The following is a 24784-nucleotide window of genomic DNA, read 5'->3' on the forward strand; positions in this document are numbered from 1 at the left end:
TATTGTGACAACCAAGCGGCTCTTCCCATTTCCCAAAATCCTATTTTTCACGAACATACCAAACATATAGAATTGATTGTCATATTACTCATGAAAAGTTACTGGTTAACCTCTTCTTCACTAAGCATATTCCTATCCACAGTCAGCTTGTCGATATCTTCACCAAAATTTTGAGCCGTGAATATTTCCAAGACTTATCATGCAAATTGGGCATTACAGATCTCCATACTCCAACTTGAGGGAAAGTATTAGAGAAATATACACTTTTCATTTTTAGAAATATACACTTTATTTTTCTGAATTCTCTCATGTATATATGTATATATACCCTTATAATCCTTGTAATATATGAGAATTAATAGAAAAAAATTAACTTTTTTACAAATTTAACAAATCAAAATACATACAACTTCCACTTTAAAGAGCTATCCATAGTCCCACCCTAAAAAACAAATAGGCATTGGGAAAGGGGGATGCCCACACTACATTTCTTTCTCTTCTGCGGGAATTGCCCTCGACAAGAAATCAACCGCTCAACCCACACACTGCAACAAGATTTGAATTATAATTGCCAACTAACAAATAGAAAAACAGCAAAAAACAGATTCAAAAAAAAAAAAAAAAAAAAGAATTTAGACTGGTCAATCAGGGATTCTAGTTTCTCTTTGCCCCAGGGAAAAAAAAATCTTGATTAGCTGCTGCTGCTTAAGGCGCGATATTCCCAGATAGTTGTCCAGTGTAGCAGGACTGGCCGAAGTCACTCGGCATTTTTGGAATTGGATTTTGCAACCGAAACTGTAGTTAATATTCTGCACTGTGTCGTCACAATCTAACAGGCAGAGGCTGTAGGATGCATCATAGCAAACTTTTCAACAAGTGCTTCCCCTGTTCTCAAAGACTTATACGATGAATCCCTGCAGTGAATTATCCAATCCCATTAAATTCCAAGCATAGATCACAACTGAGCATATACTCAATACTTCCTTTTTTTTCTTTTCTTTTTTCACTCCAGCAAGTACCTCACATGCAATTGCCATAGCTACAGATTTGAGGCAATTACCCAGGTTCAACAACAATCCAGTTGCAAATTTAACCCATACTTGGCGTTACTTATCAACCACAGAGTTGTGCATTCTAATCAAATTTGGCAACATTCAACATGTTTATGATATTAGCATGACATATAAACAATAAACAACAATACGCAAACCATTTGATCTGCTGAAATATTTATCAGACTAAACCTGCATTGCTGTGGAAATAATTCCATGTTTCACTAGCTATTCAATACTTTTATTTTTCAATCACTCTAGAGAAAAAAAAAAATTTGCCCAGCCATCATCTCAATCTACAGTGAGGAGCCTATAACAAATAAGAACCAGCAAGACCCTATGAAGTGCAACTTCAAAAAGCATTGTTCAACATTTAAACAGGCTCATGCCATCTCTACCACTAATGAAACAAAACCATTGATGGTTTTCCATAATCATCCCAAAATGCCAGTATCATCCAATGTGTCACGGTCCGCCTTTTTCACACCGTTGTGAAGGGCCGTGTGGCGCTAGCTAAAGCACTCTTGCTTAACTAGCCAGCCTATCGTTTACCAACATTCATCCACGAAACACTTTCATTAACATTCAATCAGATAGCAGCGGAAATAATAATCAATTCATGAAAGCCGTGGCAACCAAGCAGTAAATATTGAAGCAAACGTAATTCATTAACAAATTCTCCGTTGACATGTTGTACTTAGCGAGGGAGGCAAGTAGGCTAAGCACGTTGACAATTGCTAGTGAGTTTTACAATGACTGATGAACACTCACCCTCCCCTAAAGAGGTTTTTATGTAATTATCATCCTGCCACTAGGAAACATCAAAGTGACCGAGGAGTCATACTGCCTTATTTGGCTTACAAAGACTCTACTAGCAGAAATTAACCCTACACTAGTATTTACATGATAGAAACCCATCCTAAGCACACGAGATAAGCGGTCATAGGCAAGCATAATGCCCTGAACAAGCTTAACCCGTGACATTCTCCCCCACTTATGCGGTCGACGTCCTCGTAGACTTTTGGCGATAGGTACACTTCAACTTTGTCCACGAATGGCTTCAAATCTTCCGTAGAAATCCAGCTGATTTCTTTGTCATCAAGGCACTTCCACTTCACTAGGAACTTCTGCCGCTTCTTCCTTAAGGGTATGAACTTTTTGTCGGCAAGAATCTCTTCAACATCATGTCTGTCAGGTTGCACTGTCTTCAACTCTGCGCTGTTTGACTGACTTCTGCTCAGGTTGTTGGTGTTGGCGTTGAATGGCTTGAGGCAATTGACATGAAATTGCGGTCTTCTCTCCTGATCTGCCCACTTCTTCATCTGCTTAGAAGCTTTCTCCAGATAGGCTTGGACAAACTCTGCATTCAGTCTCCATTCTCTGGTGAAGATGCACACCTTGGGACTCTTTCTTCTGTACGGCTCGCCCACTGTGTGAGGTAACAGCGGCAGCTGGCCTGTAACAAGCTCAAAAGGGCTCTTGTTGGTTGTTGAGCGCCTTTGGGCGTTGCCACAGAATGGAGCCACATGAAGTAGTTGCACGCCATTCTTCTGGTTGTCGTTGACAAAATGGCAGAAGTACTCATCTAGCAGCTCTCTGAATCTCTTCATCTGTCCGTCTGTCTGTTGATGATAACTCGAAGAGATGTCAAGATGTGACCTGAATATCCTGAAAAACTCTGTTAAGAAGTTGTCAGTGAACATTAAATCTTGGTCACAAATAATAACTTGGGGAACACCCCAGTGTTTCACAATAGTCACAAGGAACAATTGTGTCGTCCCCTCTGCCGAGCAGTACTTTGGTGCAGCCATGAAAGTACCATACTTTTTCCGCTCCCCCTTGTCTTGTTGGCAAATGAGACAAGTTTTGGTATAATCAACCACATCATCCCGCGTGTGTGGCCAATAATACCTCCCCAGTAGTCCTGTCATTGGAGTCATTCTCCGCGAATACCCCTTAACGAACTTCCTACAGAATCCAGTAAGGCCAAGAAAGGAACGCAACTCCTTCACTGTCGTGGGGATCTTCCGTTCTTGAATCATCCTTACCTTCTCCATACCCCTCCGGATACGACCTTATTCAACGACTTGACCAAGGAATTTGTTGCTCCGCCGAGCGAAAGAGAAATTCTCCTTCTTCAAATTTAGACTATTTTCCCTCAGCCTGTCGAACACCTTCCGTAGATGCTCTTCATGTTTCCTCTGAAACAACACCGATGCTCCCAACGGCGTTTTGGAAGGACGAACACATCCTGCTTCCAATTCTTCAAGCTGTTTCCCCAACTCTACTATCTCTCGAGGCGCAATCCAACATGGCCCTTTAGCAGGTGGTTTCACTCCTGATAACAACTCGATCTCTTGCTCTACAGTCCATCGTGAAGGCAAATTTTGAGGCAGCTTATCCGGCAACACCTCCTTATCCTCATCCAACACCGCTTGGATGGTCGTAGGCTCTAGCTCTTGGCCTACTTCTTTGTCTACCACCATCGTGGCTAGACGTGTCTGCTCACCCTGACCCAATCCTTCATTGAGTTGTATGGCTGAAAGGGACTTCCCGTCGTCTCCTTTCGTTGCAACGACTTGCACCATGCACGAGTGATCTCCCATCAGACACAGGGAACCAGCCAAAGGCATCAGCACTGCCCTCGTCCCCATTAGGAACTTCATTCCTAGAATGACTGGATAGTCATCCAATGGCACCGCTGTGAAATTCGCATGACCTTCCCACTATCCAAGCTTTATAGCCACTTGCTTGGCTACTCCCAGAGTAGGCTAGGCTACAGAGTTAACTGCTTTCACGCGTCCTGTATCCTTCTCTAAGGATAAGTTGAGTCTCCTTGCTTCCAACTGCGAAACAAAATTATGAGTAGCTCCCGTATCCACCATAGCGCGAGTACTCTTCCCATTTATCCTCAAGTCCACAAACATTAACCCTTTTGCTCGTGTAACTTTCGGTATTTTTGCCTGCTTTTCCAATGCGTTCACCAACCGCACTAAACCCACCCTTGGGGCATCATCCTCTTCCCCATCGTCTTCCACTGCCTGTTCTACAATGGAAGCCTGTAAGGCATTAAGTGATGCTTTGTGAGGGCACTCAAAAACTCTATGAGGACCTCGACACAAGAAACACTCAATTTTACTCTTCCCCTTTCCATTGAGTGTGTTGAACCCTTGAGACGACGAAACTTCCTGTGAGGTTGATGATTTAGGGTCGGCTCCCTCACCCTTGGGTTTGCCATTCTTGAAAGACTTTCCACTGTTTCCCTCTCCGCCAAACCGTTTGGACGAAGCGGTCTCATCACCAGCGTAGTCTGTCAAGCGTTCTGCAGCCACTTGTGCAGTTGACAAGTCTTGAACCCTTTGCCTATGAAGTTCAGTTCTTGCCCATGGTTTCATCCCCTCAAGAAAATAGAACAACTTGTCCTTCTCCGACATATCCCGAATATCCAACATTAAAGCAGAAAATTGTTTCACATATTCGCTGATTGACCCCGTATGCTTGAGATCTCTCAGTTTTCTCCTTGCATTATACTCAACGTTCTCAGGAAAGAATTGGGCCTTGAGCTCTCTCCTCAAGTCTGCCCAACTATCAATTACACAGTTTCCATTTTCAATTTCTCTGTACTTGGTACGCCACCACAGTTTGGCATCACCAACCAAGTACATGGTTGCAGTATCCACCTTTGCCTGTTCTGAGGCCATCCTCACAACGCGAAAGTACTGCTCCACATCAAATAAGAAGTTCTCTAACTCCTTGGCATCTCGGGCACCCCCATACGTCCTGGGTTCTGGCACCTTGGTCTTGCTAACTCCCGGAGTGTTGGAGTTCCCCATAGCAAGAACCATCACATTTACCTTTGCATCCAGATCTGCCATCCGGGCTTGCAAAGTTTCCACAGTGTGGCGAAAGTCCTCTAACATGTCGCCTATCAAACCTGCTTGATGTTTTTGTGATCCCATCACTTCATCAACAAGTTCTCTCATCTGGGCCACCTCCGCGGCCATACTGTTGGTTGTTTCCTCAACCTATGCTTCCAGCACACTGATCCTCTCAGCATTGTTTGGTGCCATGGTCACTTACCAAAGCTTTCCAAACCCAACAACGAAGGCAATCGAATTCACGTAGCAACTCAACCTTTGGCTCTCACCAAGTGTCACCGACTTGGCTCTGATACCAAATGTCACGGTCCGCCTTTTTCACACCGTTGTGAAGGGCCGTGTGGCGCTAACTAAAGCACTCTTGCTTAACTAGCCAGCCTATCGTTTGCCAACATTCATCCACGAAGCACTTTCATTAACATTCAATCAGATAGCAGCGGAAATAATAATCAATTCATGAAAGCCGTGGCAACCAAGCAGTAAATATTGAAGCAAACGTAATTTATTAACAAATCCTCCGTTGACATGTTGTACTTAGCGAGGGAAGCAAGTAGGCTAAGCACGTTGACAATTGCTAGTGAGTTTTACAATGACTGATGAACACTCACCCTCCCCTAAAGAGGTTTTTATGTAATTATCATCCTGCCACTAGGAAACATCAAAGTGACCGAGGAGTCATAATGCCTTATTTGGCTTACAAAGACTCTACTAGCAAAAATTAACCCTGCACTAGTATTTACATGATGGAAACCCATCCTAAACACACGAGATAAGCGGTCATAGGCAAGCATAATGCCCTGAACAAGTTTAGCCCGTGACACAATGCCACTCACTCTCCTAAACATTATGAGAAATTAACCCACCCACCCACCCCCCAAAAAAAAGGATGAGATAAAAGAAACTCAAATCAATTGATAAATGAAATCCAAAACAACTTGAACTCCATGTTCATTATTTTAGCGTACGCCAATGTTCTCTGTTATGTTTTGACGATTTCATCCCTAGCCCATGTTATGGCCAGTATTTATGAGTAAAAGAGCAGACATGCTATGGCTTTTTCCAAGGTTATTAGCTGCAAATTGAATACTGAGTCAGATTCCTGCAAAGATGGGAACTAGCCACAACAAAGAGGAATTTGAATTGATGGTTTAGACAACTTTTCTATTTAAAGGTTATTTCTCTTTGTTACAAGGGTTTAGTACTAACTCTGCATTCATCAGCAGGGATTTCAAGCATTGAGTTTGGAATTGTGTAGATTTGGACAAAAAGGATACAGAATTCATACAAATCTAAATATACTATTCAAACTCCATAGTCCACAACATAGAGAAAGTGACTTCGAGTCCAATTAATTTAGGAGTCTACAATTTGGATTTCGGAATGAATTAAGTGGAGTTCATTTTTCACTCTTGCTTAAAATCCTAATATTTTCCTAGTTAACTTCTCTTCTCCCACCTACTTTCTATCTCCTATAATCATGAATTTACTCATCCTTTTTCAACCTTATCTGTTTATCTCACTGCTTTCCTTTACAAGACGAGCAGACAACCCAAACCAGTTTCAAGGACCACCCTTCCCCTACCAATTCTATTTAAATTTGTCAACTAATAATCATTGTTTTTTTCAATGATTGCACTTGTACTACACAATTTGAACATATCATTTTTATCATAGGCATAGAGTCACTCTAAAGAAGGTTCTCCCCTTGCAGAATGGGGATTATTAAGGGCCCAGGCTCCCCATCCCATCCAATCCCCTGTTGGATCAAGCCGCACCTAAAAGAGGAGTCTTACCCTGAAGCCTGTGCCTTAAATTTACTTCTCGCCAAAATATCAATTTAAATCTTTGCATACTTTTGATTCTCCAAAATGTGAGCTATAGACAGGTCATGTCCAAGGAATTTAAGACGCTTCACCTCACGGGCAAGAAATTGAACAATAATCAGAATGCAGCGATGCACACAAAAAGGGATATGAAAACCGGCCCCTCATTTGAAATTGTATTATTCTTACTAAAGAAAAAGAAAAGAAAAACCCAGAACATTTTTTTTTTTTTTTTGGAGTTCAAAAACTTTTTAATAAAAATGGAACTTCAAGGAATTTTAGAACTTTTGTTAGTTCTGATGGAAATATTCAAGAAAAAAACATTTTTGAGTATTATTTGCAATTTAGGATAGAATATGAATAAAGACCAAGAAAGCAAGCTTTCAAGCACTTGGAAGATTTTGAAGATGCAAAATGGACTAAATTAAGAAATTTTAATTTGGGGAATTTTTAAATTTAGAACAAAAATAGCTACAGAAAAGGTAAGCAATTTTTTAACAACGAAGAAAATTAACCTTTTAACATGTTGATATTTGAGGATAAAAAGTGTAAAATTAAGAAATTTGATTTTTGAGCTTTTTTATATTTTGAAAATTTGATCCCCTCATGTATTTTTTACTTTGTTGATGAAAAATAAATTTACTATGGTAAAAGAATATGCATACAGGATGAGAAATTCTAAAGACTTGGACCCCTTTTTAAAAACCTTTAATGGAAAAAGAGGGAAGCATGATCATAATAAAATGATTGTTTATTTTTGAATTTGGAGCTTTGATATGTTTTTATTTGTTTATTATTGTTTTAAAATAAAAAGTGGGAGTAAAAGATCCTAGGGATACTGATTAAAAGTTGGGAGCTCAAAGAGGGAAAATGAGAAATACATGTTTTGGTTAGGAGAGCAAGAGTCAAAACTCCATTATTCAAGGCAATCCAAAGTTGACAAGAAAAAAATATGTTATGCAAAGCTAAGAATAAAAAGAAAAGGGAAAAAAAAAAAAGGAGGGGGGTGGGAAGTGCCTTATGTTCCCTGAACAAAATGGGGTTGTCTACAACCCCCTCCTAAGAGAAAGAGTAAAATGAATTCATGAGAAAAGAATAAACCAGAGATTAGAATGAACTCGCAAGATGAGAAAAGAATGAAGAAACAAGTGTGTGCATGCTTGTCATTTTAAAACTATTTGAAATTAATAGTGATGTCAAATGCAGGGTAATCACTTCTCGTAGACAAGCCAAAACTTGTTTAGATCATTCAGCTTCACAAATTCAGCTTACATTTCTCCAAATTCTGAAGAAGATATGCCCAGTAGTAACTACCATCTTAAGAAACTCTACCTTTTCAAAAAAGAAGTTGATGAAAACTTTTCTCTAGAGCAAACAAGTAGGCAAAGAAAAAAGAAAAACCTCTATGATATGGATGTCACTCGGACTGAATTATCAGCAGATCCAGTCAAAAATATAGGCAGGGTTGGGTGCCAATCAACTGTTGTTATAGCTGCACTGTGAGGAAGTGTTCTCATCCCATCCATATAACCTCGAACCTGAAATAAATTAATAATATGGAAACATGCATTAGAATGGGAGCACTGCATGGCAAGCGACATCTCGCAAGCTCACCAAAAATATGTGCTTAGCCACATGTTAACATGCAATGCATGGACCATGATTAAATGATCTAACACAACAGTCGACGCATCAATGAGAATAGCTAGTGTAGTAGGGTGAGAGAGAGAGAGAGAGAGAGAGAGATTCACCTGATATATTGGTGATCTTACTGAACCAGATGTTACCAATAGCCTCCTCCCATTAGCATCTAAAGCCATTTCATGTCTACAATGTTTTGAGCTCTCAGGGTTGCAGAATCTACAGTGTAGAACAAACTCAGACTGCCAAGATTCATTTGATGAACTCAAATTGAAGATGCAACAGAAGTATTACAAAGTTGAAGAGGTGCGCAATGGATTGTCATGATCTTGAAGCAACAGAGTGAAATATAAGTACATCCATTTTCTATGGTTGACAAATGAAAATAACAGAAAAAATATGGCTATTCATTGGCCATTAAAACAATTTCAGATCTATCTCATAACAGCTAAGGACATGGTTCTAAATAAGACAGTGTTATGGCATCAACCACAATAAACACTACGTAATGATACATGATCAGGGAACAATGTTCCCTTGTCTTCACACTGTAATCTGGCATACTAATCAAGGCCATTACCCACTGCTGCTCCCACCAAGCAGGGAGGAAGGAATGATCTAACTAAAGTCTTAACCTTCAGCAATTTTTAATGCAGTGCCACCCTCAAAGCTTCAAGACTCATACCTGCACACTTAGCATGACAATCTAAGACTTTTATCAATGCGCTAAACAACAGCCTCATAGTCCAACAAATTAATTTTTTATCAGCAAAGATAAAATCCATTAAAGGGCACCAAGTGGGTTCCATCCAAATAGAAACAAGAAAAATCACCCGTAATAAAAGGTGTCCAAAAAAAAAATCAAGAATTGTAAGGGTGTCTTTCATGACCAAACCACTAATAACTATGCTAATTAGCTACAGTAGTAGTCCATCTGTCATTTGATAGTATGAAAGTGTCTAGTTGATCCTTCAAAAGCTCTTCTATTTCTTTCCTTCCACACCAAAAAAAAAAAAAAAGCTAAGGGGAATAAGAGTCGAAGCTTTCATTCTTTCCTTACTTCAATAAAGCAGCAAATACTAACTGAAGGTTAAACACTTTGACCAGAATTGACGTTGAGGGGAGCGAGGAGATCTTGGTAGAGGAAGAAGATGTTGGAGGAAGCATTTTTCATTACTATAAGAATCTTTATTCTGAGCCTGTAATTTGGAGATCAACAACTTATGACATCACTTTCAGCACTTTGAATCCTTCCACTGCACAGATGCTTGCAAAGCCTTTCAGCGAGGAGGAAATTTTTCAAGCCTTCAAGTACTGCAATGGAGACAAAGCGCCAGGCCCTGACGTTTTGCTTTAGCTTTCTATCATGCACTGTGGGACCTCCTCAAGCAAGATATAATCAGAATTTTTGATGTTTTTCACAAAACAAGTGGATGTGTAAGCAGCATTAATTCTACATTTACTACCCTTACCCCTAAGAAAGCAGGGGCCTGTAGCATCACGAAGCTCAAGAAAGAGATTCCTGAGGCTATTGGCCAGCAGCAACATGGTTTTGTAGCAGGCAGGCAGATCATGGATGCAGCCCTTAGTGCATCAGAAGTTGTGGATGCCTACTTCAAAGCAAGGAAAGGAGGGTGGTTCACAAGCTTAACATGGAAAAAGCATTTTTATCCATTGAAAAAGCTTTCGACCATGTGAGTTGGGAGTTTTTTCAGCATACTTTAAAGAATGGATTTCAGAGCACTCTGGTGTTGATGGATACAACAATGTTTTACAACTTTTTCAGTGCTCATTACTAGATTACCACTTAAACTGCATTCTAAAAGCTTAAGCTGTTAGGTTAGGGCCAACAATGTATATCAACCTTAACACTTCCCCACATGCAGCACAATTGCACATGAAGAGATGAACAAACCATTAATCACATCCATTACAGGGACTAACATAATTTTTAACCACCACATGAAATCACGAGCAAAATGACCAGAACCTAGGACCTCTGGAAACCATAGCTCTGATACGATGTCAGATTAGCACTTAATTTAAAAGCTTAAGCTGTTAGGTTTTACAATGTATATCAAGCATTAACACTCGTCAATGGCTGCCCATAAGATTTTTTTCACCCCTCTCAAGGGTTGAGGCAAGGTGATGCTCTCACCCCACTTACAGTTTATCATAGCGATTGAGGCTTTGAGTCTCCTGCTGCAAAAAGCCACTGAAGGCAGCCTTTTCAAAGGGCTTAGCATCAGAAGAAATGGTATAGATGTGGAAGTCTCCCACCTTCTCTTCGATGATCACACCATCATTTTCTGCAAATCAGATGCTCAACAATTCCTCAGTAAAATACGCATCCTTCTCAGTTTTGAAGGATTGAATGTTAACTTGGGAAAAGATAAAGATTATTCCAATGAGAGACAGCACAGAGGGAGCTCCCAAGTGGGCATTTTGGACTGCAAATTGGGGGCTTGTCCTATAACCTACTCTGGTCTCCCTCTCACAGCTAAATTCAAAGACAAGGGAATTTCGGAAGTCGTCATTAAAAGATTTGGGAAGAAACTTGCTGGCAGCAAAGGAAATATCTTAGGATAATTTACCCTCATCGAGAGCACTCTCCCAAACCTATTATGTGTCCCTCTTCCCCATCCCTTGCTCAATCCAAAAGATTGGAGGGCATTCAAAATAGATTCCTTAAGGAAGCATTTGTTGTTGGGGGGGAGGGGGGTGGAGGGGGAACCTATCATAGTGGAAGCTTAGGGTTAAAGTCCCTCTCTGGTTTCAAAAAGCCCACTTGGGGAAGTGGTTTTGGAGGTTCAAGAAGGTGAAGAGCCATTTTGGGAGAAAAATGATTGCTTCAAAATATGGTCTTCATCACAATGGTTTGACAGTTGGGGGATCCTTCGGTGTCGGAGAAGGGAGATTTATCAGGAGATTTTGGGAATATTTTTTCTCCTTTATTAATTTCAATGACAGAAATGAGGATAATGATTTCTTTTGGCATGACATTCGGTGTGGCCCTTCTCCCGTTAGGACAAGATTTCCTTCTATATTATGCTTGGCCCATGAAAAAAATAAAAGCTCTAATTAGCAATCATGTCCAATTGTCAGCCAATAGATGTCCAATCTTACTTCTTGCGCAGCCACCAGTAGCAGCTTCCACACTGGAAGCCTATTTGGAAAACTGCTGCCTAACTCTTGGGAAGATTCTTACAATATACAACCTGCAGAAATTAAAGCTTTAAAGCTTGACATACATTGTTGGTCCACCACCTAACAGCTTAAGCTTTTGGGTAAAGTGATAATAACATGGTATCAGAGGCAGGTTACCAGAAGATCTTGGGTTCTAGTCTTGTCGCCCACGTTTATTGTTTGTTGTTTAAAAAATTATTGTATTCCCAGTAATGGGTGTTATCTATCACGTGTTTATCTCTCCACATGTTGTCGGGCTACATGTGCAGGGGAGTGTTAAAGTTTGATATACATGTTGGCCACAACCTAACAGCTTTAAGATTTTAGGTAAAGTGGTAATCTAACGACTTTTTCAATTAACTTTATTCAACCCACAAACAACTGCAACAACAATTATTATTATAACAGTTTAATATTTTTAATTCAATATTGGAAAACAATTAAACACCTTTTTTTTTTCACTTGACTAAAGTAGACAAATTATAAGAATAAAAGAAAAAAAAAAAAACAGTGTGCTCACATAGACACATATGTACATAGATAGATAGTGCAATTATAATTCACATAGTTGAAGCTCTCAAATTAGTGTCTATTGCAACTATTATAAGAAAGAAACAACATACACACATACACATAAATTGATTGTGATTGTAATTTACGAATTCAAAGCTCTCAAATTTGCATCCCAACTGCCACTATCATTTCACGACTGTCAAGCACAATACCTTCCCACCCCGACCTAACCTCTTGTTCCTCTTTTTTTTTTTTTGGCGAAAGATGTCTTAGTCTTGTCATATTCAAACTTCAGGATTGTACTGCACAACTCAACAAGACACGTACATACATAAGGGCAAACCGTAGATTGAACTACAGGGTCTTTCTTTTTCATAATAGCTTTCATTTTCAACTTAAACTTGCCAATCTATTCTTTGATTAGTTTTAAATTTTAGCTTTTAATGGATAGCCAAACATGAAGAATCGTATTGAAACAAAGGAGGAAAATCTGTAACAGCTATAATAGTGGTTAAGGGCCATATATGGCTCATTAAAACCACATAATAGCTATGCACTTTTCCAAAACCATGGCCAAAAAAGATTTATTTTACTTCAACAGTAACGAACTTCTGTATAACTATATAAATCTAATTCAAAGAGACCAAACATTACCAGAGTTGAAATTAACAAACCATGAATGTACCTAGGCAAGGATTTGACCACATGCTTGTTTGAACCTCAAAAACATTCACCTTTCAAAATTTCCAAAAAGGAGTAACCAGTGTCTTGGTAAGTGGTAAGGTAGGGGCAGATGCTAGGGTTTGAATCTCACCATCTATCATTTAACCACCCAAAAAAAAACAAACAAACAAAAAAACAAAATTCCTATTCTGCACCGACAAACCTCAGCTCAATCAAATCTTCAGTATTTCCACAGCTAGCATAGTTAAAATTGCACCATATTGAGTGGCAGAACAACAGAGAAACGAAGAACAACAGTTTAAAAAATGACATATCATTGATGACATGACAAGACCCTACCAGAGAATAATCAGGTCCCGTGGCAAAAAAAGACAATCAAAATTCCAAAACCCTTCAGCATGACACTGGGTGGCATCATAGCATCATAGCCTTGGGTTTTGATGCAATGCCTATGATGCTGTTGTCCATAAAATGACACTAAAGATTTCACCTATTACTCAAAAACATCATTACTCAATCTTGACTCATAAAATTTCAATTTTCAAGAATTATTATCCAAGTTAATTGTTAAAATCAATTCATTCTTCCCATTCCAATGATCACAATTACCATAAGACGAAAGGAACCAGAAATCAAGTACCTGCTACAATTTCTTGACCAAAGAATTTGACCTTGGTTTTGCAAGCTCCATTCAATTATCTGACATCACAGATATTAATTTCTGAGATTACAATTAGATTGAGAGACAACTATAAGAGAAAGTCGTCAAAACGTAGAATTGTTTTGAGTCCAGAAACAGAGAAGCACCCAATGCACTGGACAGTCTTCAATCCTAAATTGATGTACACAACAGAGATACTTGCCTTTCCATCTGCTCCCAGGCTAAAAATACTTGTCTCATCCGGTCCAAAAAGAATAGAGCTAATGGCAGAATCATGAGCAGGCCAGCCAGTAATTTGCAGACCCGCAGACATGTCTTTTGAGAGTTAAGGCACACAAATACAGTATAACAAGTGCATGCAGACTCACCTACAAGGGTGCAAATAGAGCACCCACTCAGTTGGACTAGGAAGTTGACTACTTAAGAAAAGATCTATAGAATTCAACATTGGAACTTTTTGCAACAAAAAGAGGGGAAAATCACTTAGTGGTAGCACAAAACTAGAACAGGTGGTGATTCTAACTCAAATGTCAATACTCAACATAATCATGGTAAACCCTGAATTACATAAAATATAAAAAGGATACCAAACATGTGAATCATTCCATCAGTTGCAGAAGCTGCTAAAATCTTCCCATTGTGGTTGAAGCATAAGGAAGTCACTGCTGGTGGATCTTCACCAAGAGGAAGGACTGACTTCATTAAAGTTAGAAAACGATTAAGACTTGAACAATATCATCTGAGGAAAAAAAAAAGAACTACTTCAAAGCTAAGGGGCAAACAAGTTCATACCATAGCTTTCCAAGTCTTCATGTTCCAGACTGTTAATGAAGCAAACCCCAGTTTATCAGAAGAAGTTGAACCATACCTGCAAAAGTAAGGAGATCCTCAAAATCTCTTGCACATGTATAAAAAACTATATGACAAGATATAATGGATACATGATTGAACCACTTATAGAACAACATTATAGAAGAGAATTGACATGCTTTTAATATCCCCAGAAATAATAGCAGATTTTATTAACGAAACATTTCAATAATTACTTGAGTTGCAAACAAATGAAAATTTATATCATACATTCTCAAGTCAACACTTTAGTCACTGAAAATTTATAACATATTATCTCTAGGAATAAAAATTTCTTGATGAAATAACTTAGCCAACTAGTTCCAGGTGGATACTGGCACATATACATTATTGCCTGAAAGATGCTGCAAGTACACGTACATCAAACATACATGCATGTGACCACACATGTGCATGTGCCTCTGTAATACCAGTAATATAAAAAGTAGACATTTGTAAAAGTAGCTTGATCTTTTTCTTCATAATTATTGAAAACTATATAATCACGATGACACTCCACTATCAACCAAGTGGACCAATCACATCCTAAATGAGCATTGAACAATGTAACGCGTTCAACATTAACAACAACTAAAGGTAGCGTTCATTCTCCAAACACATAATGGTTGGATTGAAGCATGAAGCCACTTATTACTAATGAATGATCTGAAAGGATAGGCTGGCAAACTGCCCTAGAACACTATTCACTGAAGTAGGACACATAAATAGATGAAATTTTCACAATTGTAGAATAGAGCCAGCATCAAACAACTACAAAAACCCCACACAGGACAACTAAGCCAATTTATAGAAATCAGCATCAACTAAAACAGCTGGAAGCTTTTCAGATGAGATTTAATTAGGCTAGACAGCAAACTATAATTCAATCTGGTCAAAATTATGTGTGTGTGTGTGTGTGTATGTGTGTGTGTGTAACAAGAAAAACAGTTCTCACACACTCAAACATGTAATTCAAAAGTCAACCATTGCATAAGAAAATTAATGATTAAAAAAAATTACCCCCTGGATGCTGCAGCAGAAACAAATATTGGCTCCACAGGACTGCATTTCAGATCCAAGACACTGCAGGGCAACAGAAATGTGAAGAGAAGGCAAAAAAAAAAAAATTTGAGATCAAGTTTTTCTAATAAGAACCTCGGAAACGCTTCCGTTGTGTTGAGATCACAAACAACTCTCTTTGCATCAACATTCCATGCTTTAATGCCCCCATCATTGGTGCCAATGAGAAGCTTTTGTCACGCAGAACAGTGAAACATCAGAGCATGAATTTTGTGGCCTTGTATAATCAAAAAATTAATCCTACATGAAAGTGTGAAACAAATATAAATTAACCACAAATGATTATTTATATACCAAGCGATCAGATTTGCAGTCCCAGTCCAGTGACATGATCTCTGCCCCACAATAAATGGTTGCATTTCTAGATGTTGGAGTAGACGAGTCATATGTCCATATCCTTTTGTTAAAATAAATGGAATGCAAAAAGTAGAATGTGAATTGTTGAAAACAACATAATCAAAGCATTAAATAACAATTGTAATAAAGTGCAGTGTTCCAAGTCTCCTCTAGCATGCTCAATAATCAATTTAATTCATCAATATTCTACCTTTCATATCCTCAAAGTTGAACCACATATTTAAAGCAAAACATCGAATAGAACATCAACAAATCTCAAATGGCAATACAGACGAAATTTAACAGCAGGAACCTCCAGAAAAATGAATCTATGAGCATAGGAAGCAAACAAATTCCCATGGAATCTAGCCACCCAAGCTTGCCTACCATCTCCTCAGGCTAGATGACCAATAAGACTATTGAGCCATCACATCATTTCTCTCAGAAGGTACTGTATTCAAGCATGGTACCATCTATCAATAAAAATACCTGACTGTGCCATCGACAGAAGCACTTGCAATGTTTCTTCCAGATGCAGAGAAGCGGCATCGACTGATTGGACTTGTGTGGCCTAAAAAGGTCTCCTATAGACCATGAAAATTAAAACATTACATGCACTCCAGTAAAGAATAAACTAATCATCTACATCCAATTGGTAAAGAGGACATGGCCTTTATGAAGGAACAAGATGCGAAAAAAAAAAAAACTGGACAGCAGTTTAGTATAAAAGGAAAAGTCAAGTACTGCTTTTAAGCAAAATACCTGGAAGTCAACCTTCACTTCGGGAAATTCTTCTTCTCCCTGCATTTCTCTGCCATTCTCTGCCAGGGCACATTAAATAGTTACATAACCAACCATTTTCTTTAGTCTAAGACCTGCATCCCCTTTCCATGTGTGTGTGTGTGTAAAAAGTAAAGAGAATACATATAATTTATTGAGGGAATAAAGAGAAAATAATAATCAGCACCTACTTCACTTTCAATTGAAAATGCATTAACCTCGCTGTTTAGGCTTGGCAATGATAATCTATCTTTTTAAAGCAAAAAGGTCCAGGAGGTGCACCAAAACGGAGGCTTCAACCCATGTACAAGGGATATATACAAAATTTATAAGAGGGAAAAAAAATGAAAAATAAAAATTAAAAATATATTCTAAAAGTTATGCCCATAAACTAATTTCCATAATCAGCCCATATGAAGAAAGAAATCAAGGAAAATCCACCCAATCATCTAAAGCAAAAGGTTAAGAACCTATAATCCAAAAACTCAAAATGTACATCACAATGCTCTTAACCATGACAACAGGGAACTTCCACCATTGAAATCCCTAGTGTCTCTATCCCCCCATGAGCACCATTTGATATAGGGTCCAAATAGCTAGCTTCCCAATCTTACCTCCTTCCTACATCCAAACACAGCATTGTGGCAATTCTACAGTCTCAGGCTTATGTGTAACTCACTCAATCCTGAACAAGCACAAAAATCAACACCATAAATCTTTGTCAGAGTAAGATAAGGTGATTGGCACTCTCAGTGGACTCCTCAAACATAAAGCAGCAACTAAAATGGAATAGTTCCTTTTTTTCCCAAATTGTCACCTGTCAAAGATCATTCCATGTCATTGCCATTAATATCACCTCTTTTTAGAGGCTCCAGCAATCCAGATTTGCTGCCAATGAAGTAGTATATCTTAGTGTCACAAAGGAATCCAGATGACAATGTAATTCATGAATGTCAGCTCAAGAAAAACTTTTCTATTCTCTGCAATGGTCAAGAAATTGTGACTACAATTTCCCACTGAGGCCAAGATTACAGCCTAGTGAGAAGGTCTTTCTCTCATATAGCAGGTTCAAGCTTACCCTTCCCCACCACGAGGTTCAGTACACCTTCCCCCAGAAAAAAATTACTACCCTACGCACAACTTGCTCAAGATACACGTCTTTACTCTCTGCAATTACATACAGATCAAGAAATTATATTATTAAAGCAACCCCAATGTGTCACGAGCCAGCTATTTCACACCTTTGTGAATGGACCATGCGGCGCTAGTTAAATAGTTAAAGCACTCTTGTTTAACTAGCCAGCCTAACGTTTACCACAATTCATCCATGAAACACTTTCATTATCATTCAATTAAACGTAAGCGGAAGAAGTAAGTAATTATGAAAGCAGTGGCAAGTAAGCAGTAAACATTGAAGCAACGCAATGCATTAACAACACCTCCGTTAACTTTGTGTGTCTAGCAAAGAAGGCAAATAGGTTAAACACGTTGACAATATCTAGTGAGTTTTACGAGTTGATGAACACTCACCCTCCCATAAAGAGTTTTTTATGCAATTCTCACTCTAGCACTAGGAAACATCAAAGTGACCAGGGAATCATACTGCCTTTTTTAGCATAGGCAGAAACTACTACTGGAAAATAAACCTACACAAGTATTTACATCATGGAAACTCATCCTAAATGCACGAGACAAGCGGTCATAGACTCACAAACAAGCATAATGCCCTGAACAAGCTCAGCTCATGACGATACCAACTCATGTGGAAATTTAAGCCAAACACCATTCCCAGCAAACAAACTACGATACAGGCAAAAAATCCTTTCTCGCCACATAACTTTCCACAGGCCTGCCATGAGATAGCATAGCCTCTTCTGACCACAATCAGCTTGTCCTTGCCAAATTTCACATCAATTGCCTTTTCCCACAACAGGAATTCCTTTGTGGATATCCACAACCATTTCAAAAAAGAAGCTTGGTTTAAAGGCACAAGTTCCCTCACCCCAGGATACTTCCTGATGAGAGGATACAGCATCGCCCAGTCTACTGAAGTCCCTGAACTCCCTCTCTCCTCCCTCCCCAGCTCAAGAGAACTCTCTTCATCTGCACCAATTTTTTTGACCCCCTGAAACTGGGATAGCAAACAAAGGCTTAAAAAAAAAAACCCCTTTTTTGAGACAACCTCTGTTGCCACCATTCATCAAGTGCATGGCCTAAGGTTAACCATGGATGCATGAACCCACCCACAGAATCAGTGCATTACATAATTCAGGGGATGTTGTGCAGATGAATTGAACCAAGGCATATCAATCTAGAGGTTCTTAAACCTAGCCAGCTTGCTTTCTCCTGCAATGTGGCTTGACAACAAATGGTGCAACTTGCAAGGCAGTTCCAGCCTATAAACTCCAGGATATTCATAAGTTTGCACTAGTCATAGGCAAATACATTTCCGTCTGATCTCCCCAGTTTTATTCATTTCTCACATTTAAATATCCATTCAGCATCATCATAACAAATCAGTAGAATTCTTGCAAAATAAGAATAATCTAAAGTTAAAAATATAGGAGCCTAAACAGAAGAATCATAATCAGTTTATGGATTAGAAAATAATGAGTACTTCATGTGTTTCCCAATACTTACTATTATATTAGCAACTTTTAGAATTAAATGAAGTGAAAGTAGAATCAGTAGATACTTCCCTGAACCTCAATAAACCTCCATGGTTTTATGTTATATATGGAGTTTGACTTGACCATAGCCATCATAATGGAGTTCTTTTGCTTGATCATGTGATTGATTATTGATATTAATTTGCAACTTTTACACCCCTCTGGTTCCAACTCCCTATCAAATTTTAAAGACATTAATAATCCAATCTAGAATTCAAGTTCACAAAAGCTTGATTAAAGCTACAAATATTAAACTCCTCATGACTTCCATCTATGTTGTTCAACATCCCACCCCACCCCCTCCCCCCCCCCCCCCCCGCCCCAAAACTAACATCCCTTCTTTGCTGAAGATGACAAAAGCATATCCTCACATGCTTCACCCAGTATATGAAATGGAACAGCCCTGAATTTTCCACACATCGCACATCTGATAATGTCTTCCTAGTCTCTGCACTAATAGACCTGAACATCCTCATAGCCGCTGCAACATAAACATATTAGTTCTTGATTGCCTTATGTTATGGCCCTTGAAGCTGACAGTCTTATAATGTTAATAGAATATTTTCTCTGGCTTGCTTAGAAAATAGTGATCAAATAGCTAAATTACGATACTTAAGGAAGAAAAAGAAATAATGTGAATTAAAATCTACCAATATAAATTCCATCTTGGAATGTTTGAAAGGTATCACTTGTTCCACCATATCCAATATGAGATTTCATGGAAGAGCTCGAACCATGATCAGACTTGGAGGAAGTCAATTCTGAACTCTTGGCAGATCCAGTAACATCCAAATCCTGAGGCAACTCCGTTTCACCCAAATGTGACGTTGAAGGAGCACAAGTTTCATCATAATCCCTGGAGGGAAGAATACTTTCTTCATGAGCACCACTCAGTGGAGCCCCATTTGCAGAGTATGATGAGCCACTTCCACCAAGACTTCTTTCCACTGCTGATGGAATATAACTGAATGCCAATTAAAGACACAAACATCTATTAAATGACTGCAGCAGGTAAAATATCATAAACCACATTTTCAATCAAAAAAAGACTCCCATTACAAAACAAATTTACCTCCTGGATCGGCATATCTGAGCCTCTTTTTCTTCCAATAGAGCCTGCAGTTGAGACAACTTAAGATTCAGTTGCTTAATGTCTTTCTTGAGGCGATTTATTGTATTTTTTTCAGAACTGATCTTCAATAGGGCAGGAATGCGTGGATTAGTTAAGGACAACATCTTCAGAATCCTATCATTAAATTTGTTAATTTAATAAATTTTATTATTATAATTTATTGCTGGAAACCAGGAAAGGCGGGGAAAGGTACCCCACAAAAGGCCATAAAATACATTTGAAAAGCTTGCTGTGATAATAATTGCAGAGATGGCGACCTCCAAGATGTCCTGATAAAAATCATAATAATAATATGAAAATAGAATTTTTTTCATGGGAGCCATTAACTAATAATGCATCAGTAAGAAAGAGTGATTTGATCAAGGTTAGACACATTGGAGGGAAACAGGTGGATGGTGGATCTAAAAAAATAGTGGATAAGGATTAAATAGCCTCCAACTTTCAAAATATGTTGCCTAGTATCCAAATAGTGGGCAGAAGGGTCGATCTTCATATAGTGAACCACATCTTAAGGCTATGTTGCAACTATTGCTGTTGTTATTATTTTTGTTGTACCAATTTAAGATTTGGTACACTCCTGAACACATTTTTTCAATAGTCCAAGGAACATTGACTCATGGGATTCTAGTCTTTTCTGGATTTCTTCTCTGGACAGAAGACTTCAAAATTTCATTTGCAGGTTGCCTAGAGGTGCAATAATCTACCACATTTTGAGATCAAGGAATTGTTGTATCTTTAATAAACCTCCTTTAATAGCTAATCATATAGCCAAATGTATTCTTTTTTATGTTAGGGGCAGCTTTTTTGGTTCTAGGAAGTTAGATGTCTTCCTCTCCCATAGGTCTGTCACTAAGGCTTCTTGCCTCCCCTTTGTGTTTGACTCATGAGTTAATATCTTCTTCTGACCACTTTTAAAAAATAATTTAAGATTTGGATTCCAAAAGATATAATTTACAAATAATAAAATTTAAGTAAAATAACCTCGAATAAACATAATAAACGATCAGCAGAAAATAATATACCATCAAAAGATCACCAATATAACAACAATTGCCAAAACATCTGTGTTTGCAATTGCATATAAAAATGTAATATATGGCAAGTGACAAAAAAAATGTCAAACTCTAGCAGAGCATTTGTATGAAAAATAAAACATAAGAATTTACTATAAAGGATATGAGTGCCATTAAAAATTTCACTTAAGAAATTTCTAATTGACAGATGTAAGGCATCAAACCATTCCCTTGAAAAGTAAAGGCGGAACTGGGGATCAACACTTGGGTTCTTTAAATATGGAATCACTGCATGAAATTTTTAAAAATAAAAACTTAGAAAAATCAATAAATAAATGAGTTTACAGGACACACGTAGAAAGGAGAAAGAAGAGAAAACCCACCAAACCATGGAGTCCAATCCTGGCCTCTTTGCAGCAAGTCAGTACCATACATTCGAAAAAACTCAGCAATCTCATCCTTTCTTCCTGATTGAACAGCATGGACAATATAATAACGTAGAATAGATACCTCCAATTTTGATAGTGTAGCAATAAGTACAGTCTCAGATGATGAAGAAAAGCACTGCTTGAAAAAACTCAGCAAGCCAACCAATTTTTCTGCCTGAAATTTGGGAATGTATACTGAGAAAATTAAGTCTAATATTTTGTCCACTTGAAATCCTTTACCAATATCAGTGGATAACTCCATCTCAAAGGCTTGTAAAGTATTTGTAAACCCTCTGAAGACAAGAAACTCCCTCACAAGCTCCTCTGCATACTGCATATTTTCCATATTGCCCTAAGGCCCTACAAAGAAAAATATATCTTGAAACCCAATAAACACTTTATACTATCATGCACCAATAGAACACATCTCTTCAGGTAAATGAATAATAATGAAGATAACAACAACAGTGATGAGAAGTTCATTTCTACAACAGTCCAAAACAAAAATTATTCAACCGGAGTATCTATCCCAAATTTTGAAGTTTTCAACATACTGTTGCAAAAAAGTTATTGTTGATGTCTCAAATAAACAACTTGATTATTGCCATTCTATAAGCACAAAAGGTGCAGAGAACCAAGAGAGTCTTGGGACATATAAAATCAGATTTTTCATTAAGGTGTGATTGTGGCACAAACTGCTCACAACCTCAGGGAATGGTGAGATTAGTATAGTACTATGAATGAAAGCAATGCCTTAAAGCCTAAGTGAAAGAGCCTAAAGATCAATATTGACCACGAGGCTCATACTAGAATAAAACAGTTTAAAAACAGTTAAAAAAAATGATAAGGCTCACTTGGGAAGTTTATTAATTATTTTGTGATATAAACTTCTAAAAATCTTTTTTTTTTCATTCAGCTACGCATTTTTCAGTCTTATTCATCTGCAACTTGAAATTTGAAAGCAAAAAAACAAATTGATACAATATACCAATGTTACAGCTTGATATACATTGTTGGCCCACAACCTAATAGCTTAAGCTTTTAGATAAAGTGGTAATCTAACAACTAATTTACAGACACAACCACTACTACCTCTAAAAATAAAAAAATAAAAACTATGTAGGCCCGCTATGAATCCTGTCCACCATCCACTTGATCCAACAACATCCACCAAAAGTTTCATGCATGGAATGCTGAGAGAGGCATAGCGCAACGAACAAAGCCGTGCCCTAAGACTCTTGTGATAAAATCTGAAGGCTAAAGATCTCGACTGTGAGTTTCATATTAGAGCATGGCAGTATCAAAATGGTGGGGCTTGCTTGGAAGGTTTATTCTATTACCAACATAAAATTTTCGAAAATCTTAACCTGCATCCATTTACTCATTGTTTAATCCTTATTCATTTCCATATTTAAATATTGAACCAAAAATAATTTAGAAAAATTAGGCATTGCTGTTACAAGTACTATTTTATATCACAAACTCTTCCCATTAATTCAATAAACAGTTTGCCTGACACAACAGCAACCATAACATCAATGACTATGATGAAAATGAAGTCCCACAGCATGGCTCTGGTATATCAATCCTTTTCACCATTCCACTCAATCCAAGGCAGCACACTCAAAAATTGGAGCATCAAACAGGCTTCAACAGATTGAAAATAATACGAATAAATAAATAAACAGATGCAATAAAAATCTCAATGTAATTGAGCACAATGTGGTATTAAATATGGTTTTGCAGGAAGTGGAATCAATTAAATGGAGATTAAACATATGTTTAATTATGATATTGTAACAAAGAAAAAACGATCTATGGTTTTGCAGGAAGTAGAATCAATTAAAGGGGATATTAAACACGTGTTTAATTATGATATTGTAACAAAGAGAAACCGATACTGGGAAATTACGTACTCCAATAAAATCAAGTTGATTCAAGTTATAAATAGGTAGCACCCTCCGGTAAATCAAATCCATAATTAGTTCCAATGTAATTTTTGTTACATTTCTCCAACCCTTTCAAAGAGCATTTCATTTTGCACGAACCCATCAATAAAAATTGAAACGAACTAATACACTAATTATTAACTTCACTCGCCCATTAGATTTTCTGGCTCTCCTGGTATTCTTACGCAATTAAGATACTGTTTGTTTATCATTCTAAAGTGATTTTATTAATTTTGGAAGTAAAACTTGCCTTTGTTTTGGGGGCGTAAGAGCAAGCAAAGTACTTCCAAATTGGTAACCCGGAATGCATGAATTAAATTTAGGGCAACAAAATCAGAAAAATGGATCAAACAGAACAGAAGCCAGTTTTCTGGGTGCAAATGAACGGATTTGAACAACTAACAATAACAATTGTGAACAGATCTAGGGCTTAGCAGGGACGCAAATTTCAGGAATACAAGAGAATGCTACTGTAAATAGAATTGCAAGCACTGTACCTCGAAATTTGAAATATATGCGGAGAAATCGAACATGAACGGACCGCAAGTCTCGCCCTTGTGTAGGGAGGAAGCTTCTGGCACAGGATGATGGCGAAAGTGAAACTGAGCTTCGCGCTTAAACCTTCGCGGTGGTTGTGGCTAACGTGCGCCGGGGTAAGTACGCCAGCGAGTGGTGGAGTGATGATCAACAACAATCAAGTTGGTAATCTGGGGTTGCAATCGCCAGGTGACAACCAATCATTTTGCGCCACGATATGGGGGTGTGTATTACTAAATTACCCACGACAGGCTGGAGCATGGTGCGACACGGAGACCAGGCCTTTTGCTAATGGCCTAAGGGTACCTAACATTGATTCTTTCTGTTAAACGACGCCGTTTGAAACGATTTCTTCTGACAAAAGTAACTAGGAATTGTTTGTTGCACGGCTATAAAAATTTATATTTTTTATTTTAAATTTTTTATATATATATATATATATATATCTATATCTAAGATGCTCTAAATTATTCTACAAGATAACTAAATCATCTATCCTCCTTGAAAAAGATCGTCTTGAATAGGAATTTTACAAGTGTTGTGTCATATAGAAGTTTTTCCGTGACAATCATA

General features: G+C 38.0%; 1 protein-coding gene across 4 annotated transcripts; it reads right to left on the reverse strand.

Annotated features, from left to right (window-relative positions):
* Window positions 1-355: 355 nt before the first annotated feature.
* On the reverse strand, window positions 356-24348 carry LOC131145967 (uncharacterized). 4 transcript variants are annotated; one of them, XM_058095161.1, is made up of 18 exons: window positions 24172-24348; window positions 21966-22085; window positions 21681-21764; window positions 21463-21585; window positions 20225-20366; window positions 19887-20116; window positions 16466-16524; window positions 16193-16287; window positions 15662-15764; window positions 15443-15537; window positions 15308-15370; window positions 14231-14306; window positions 14026-14134; window positions 13641-13753; window positions 13418-13476; window positions 8505-8613; window positions 8155-8291; window positions 356-914 (listed from the first exon to the last, which is right to left on the reverse strand). In XM_058095161.1, exons 2-17 carry the CDS (start codon window positions 22069-22071, stop codon window positions 8157-8159), a joined length of 1701 nt encoding a protein of 566 aa, XP_057951144.1. In that variant the 5' UTR covers window positions 22072-22085; window positions 24172-24348; the 3' UTR covers window positions 356-914; window positions 8155-8156. The 4 variants fall into 4 exon arrangements, with proteins under 4 accessions (XP_057951144.1, XP_057951143.1, XP_057951142.1 ...); XM_058095160.1 differs by having other exon boundaries at window positions 19803-20116; window positions 24172-24338; XM_058095159.1 differs by having other exon boundaries at window positions 21681-22085.
* Between the last annotated feature and the right edge of the window lie 436 nt (window positions 24349-24784).

This window comes from Malania oleifera, chromosome 13, assembly GCF_029873635.1.
Source record: "Malania oleifera isolate guangnan ecotype guangnan chromosome 13, ASM2987363v1, whole genome shotgun sequence".
NCBI lineage: Eukaryota > Viridiplantae > Streptophyta > Magnoliopsida > Santalales > Ximeniaceae > Malania > Malania oleifera.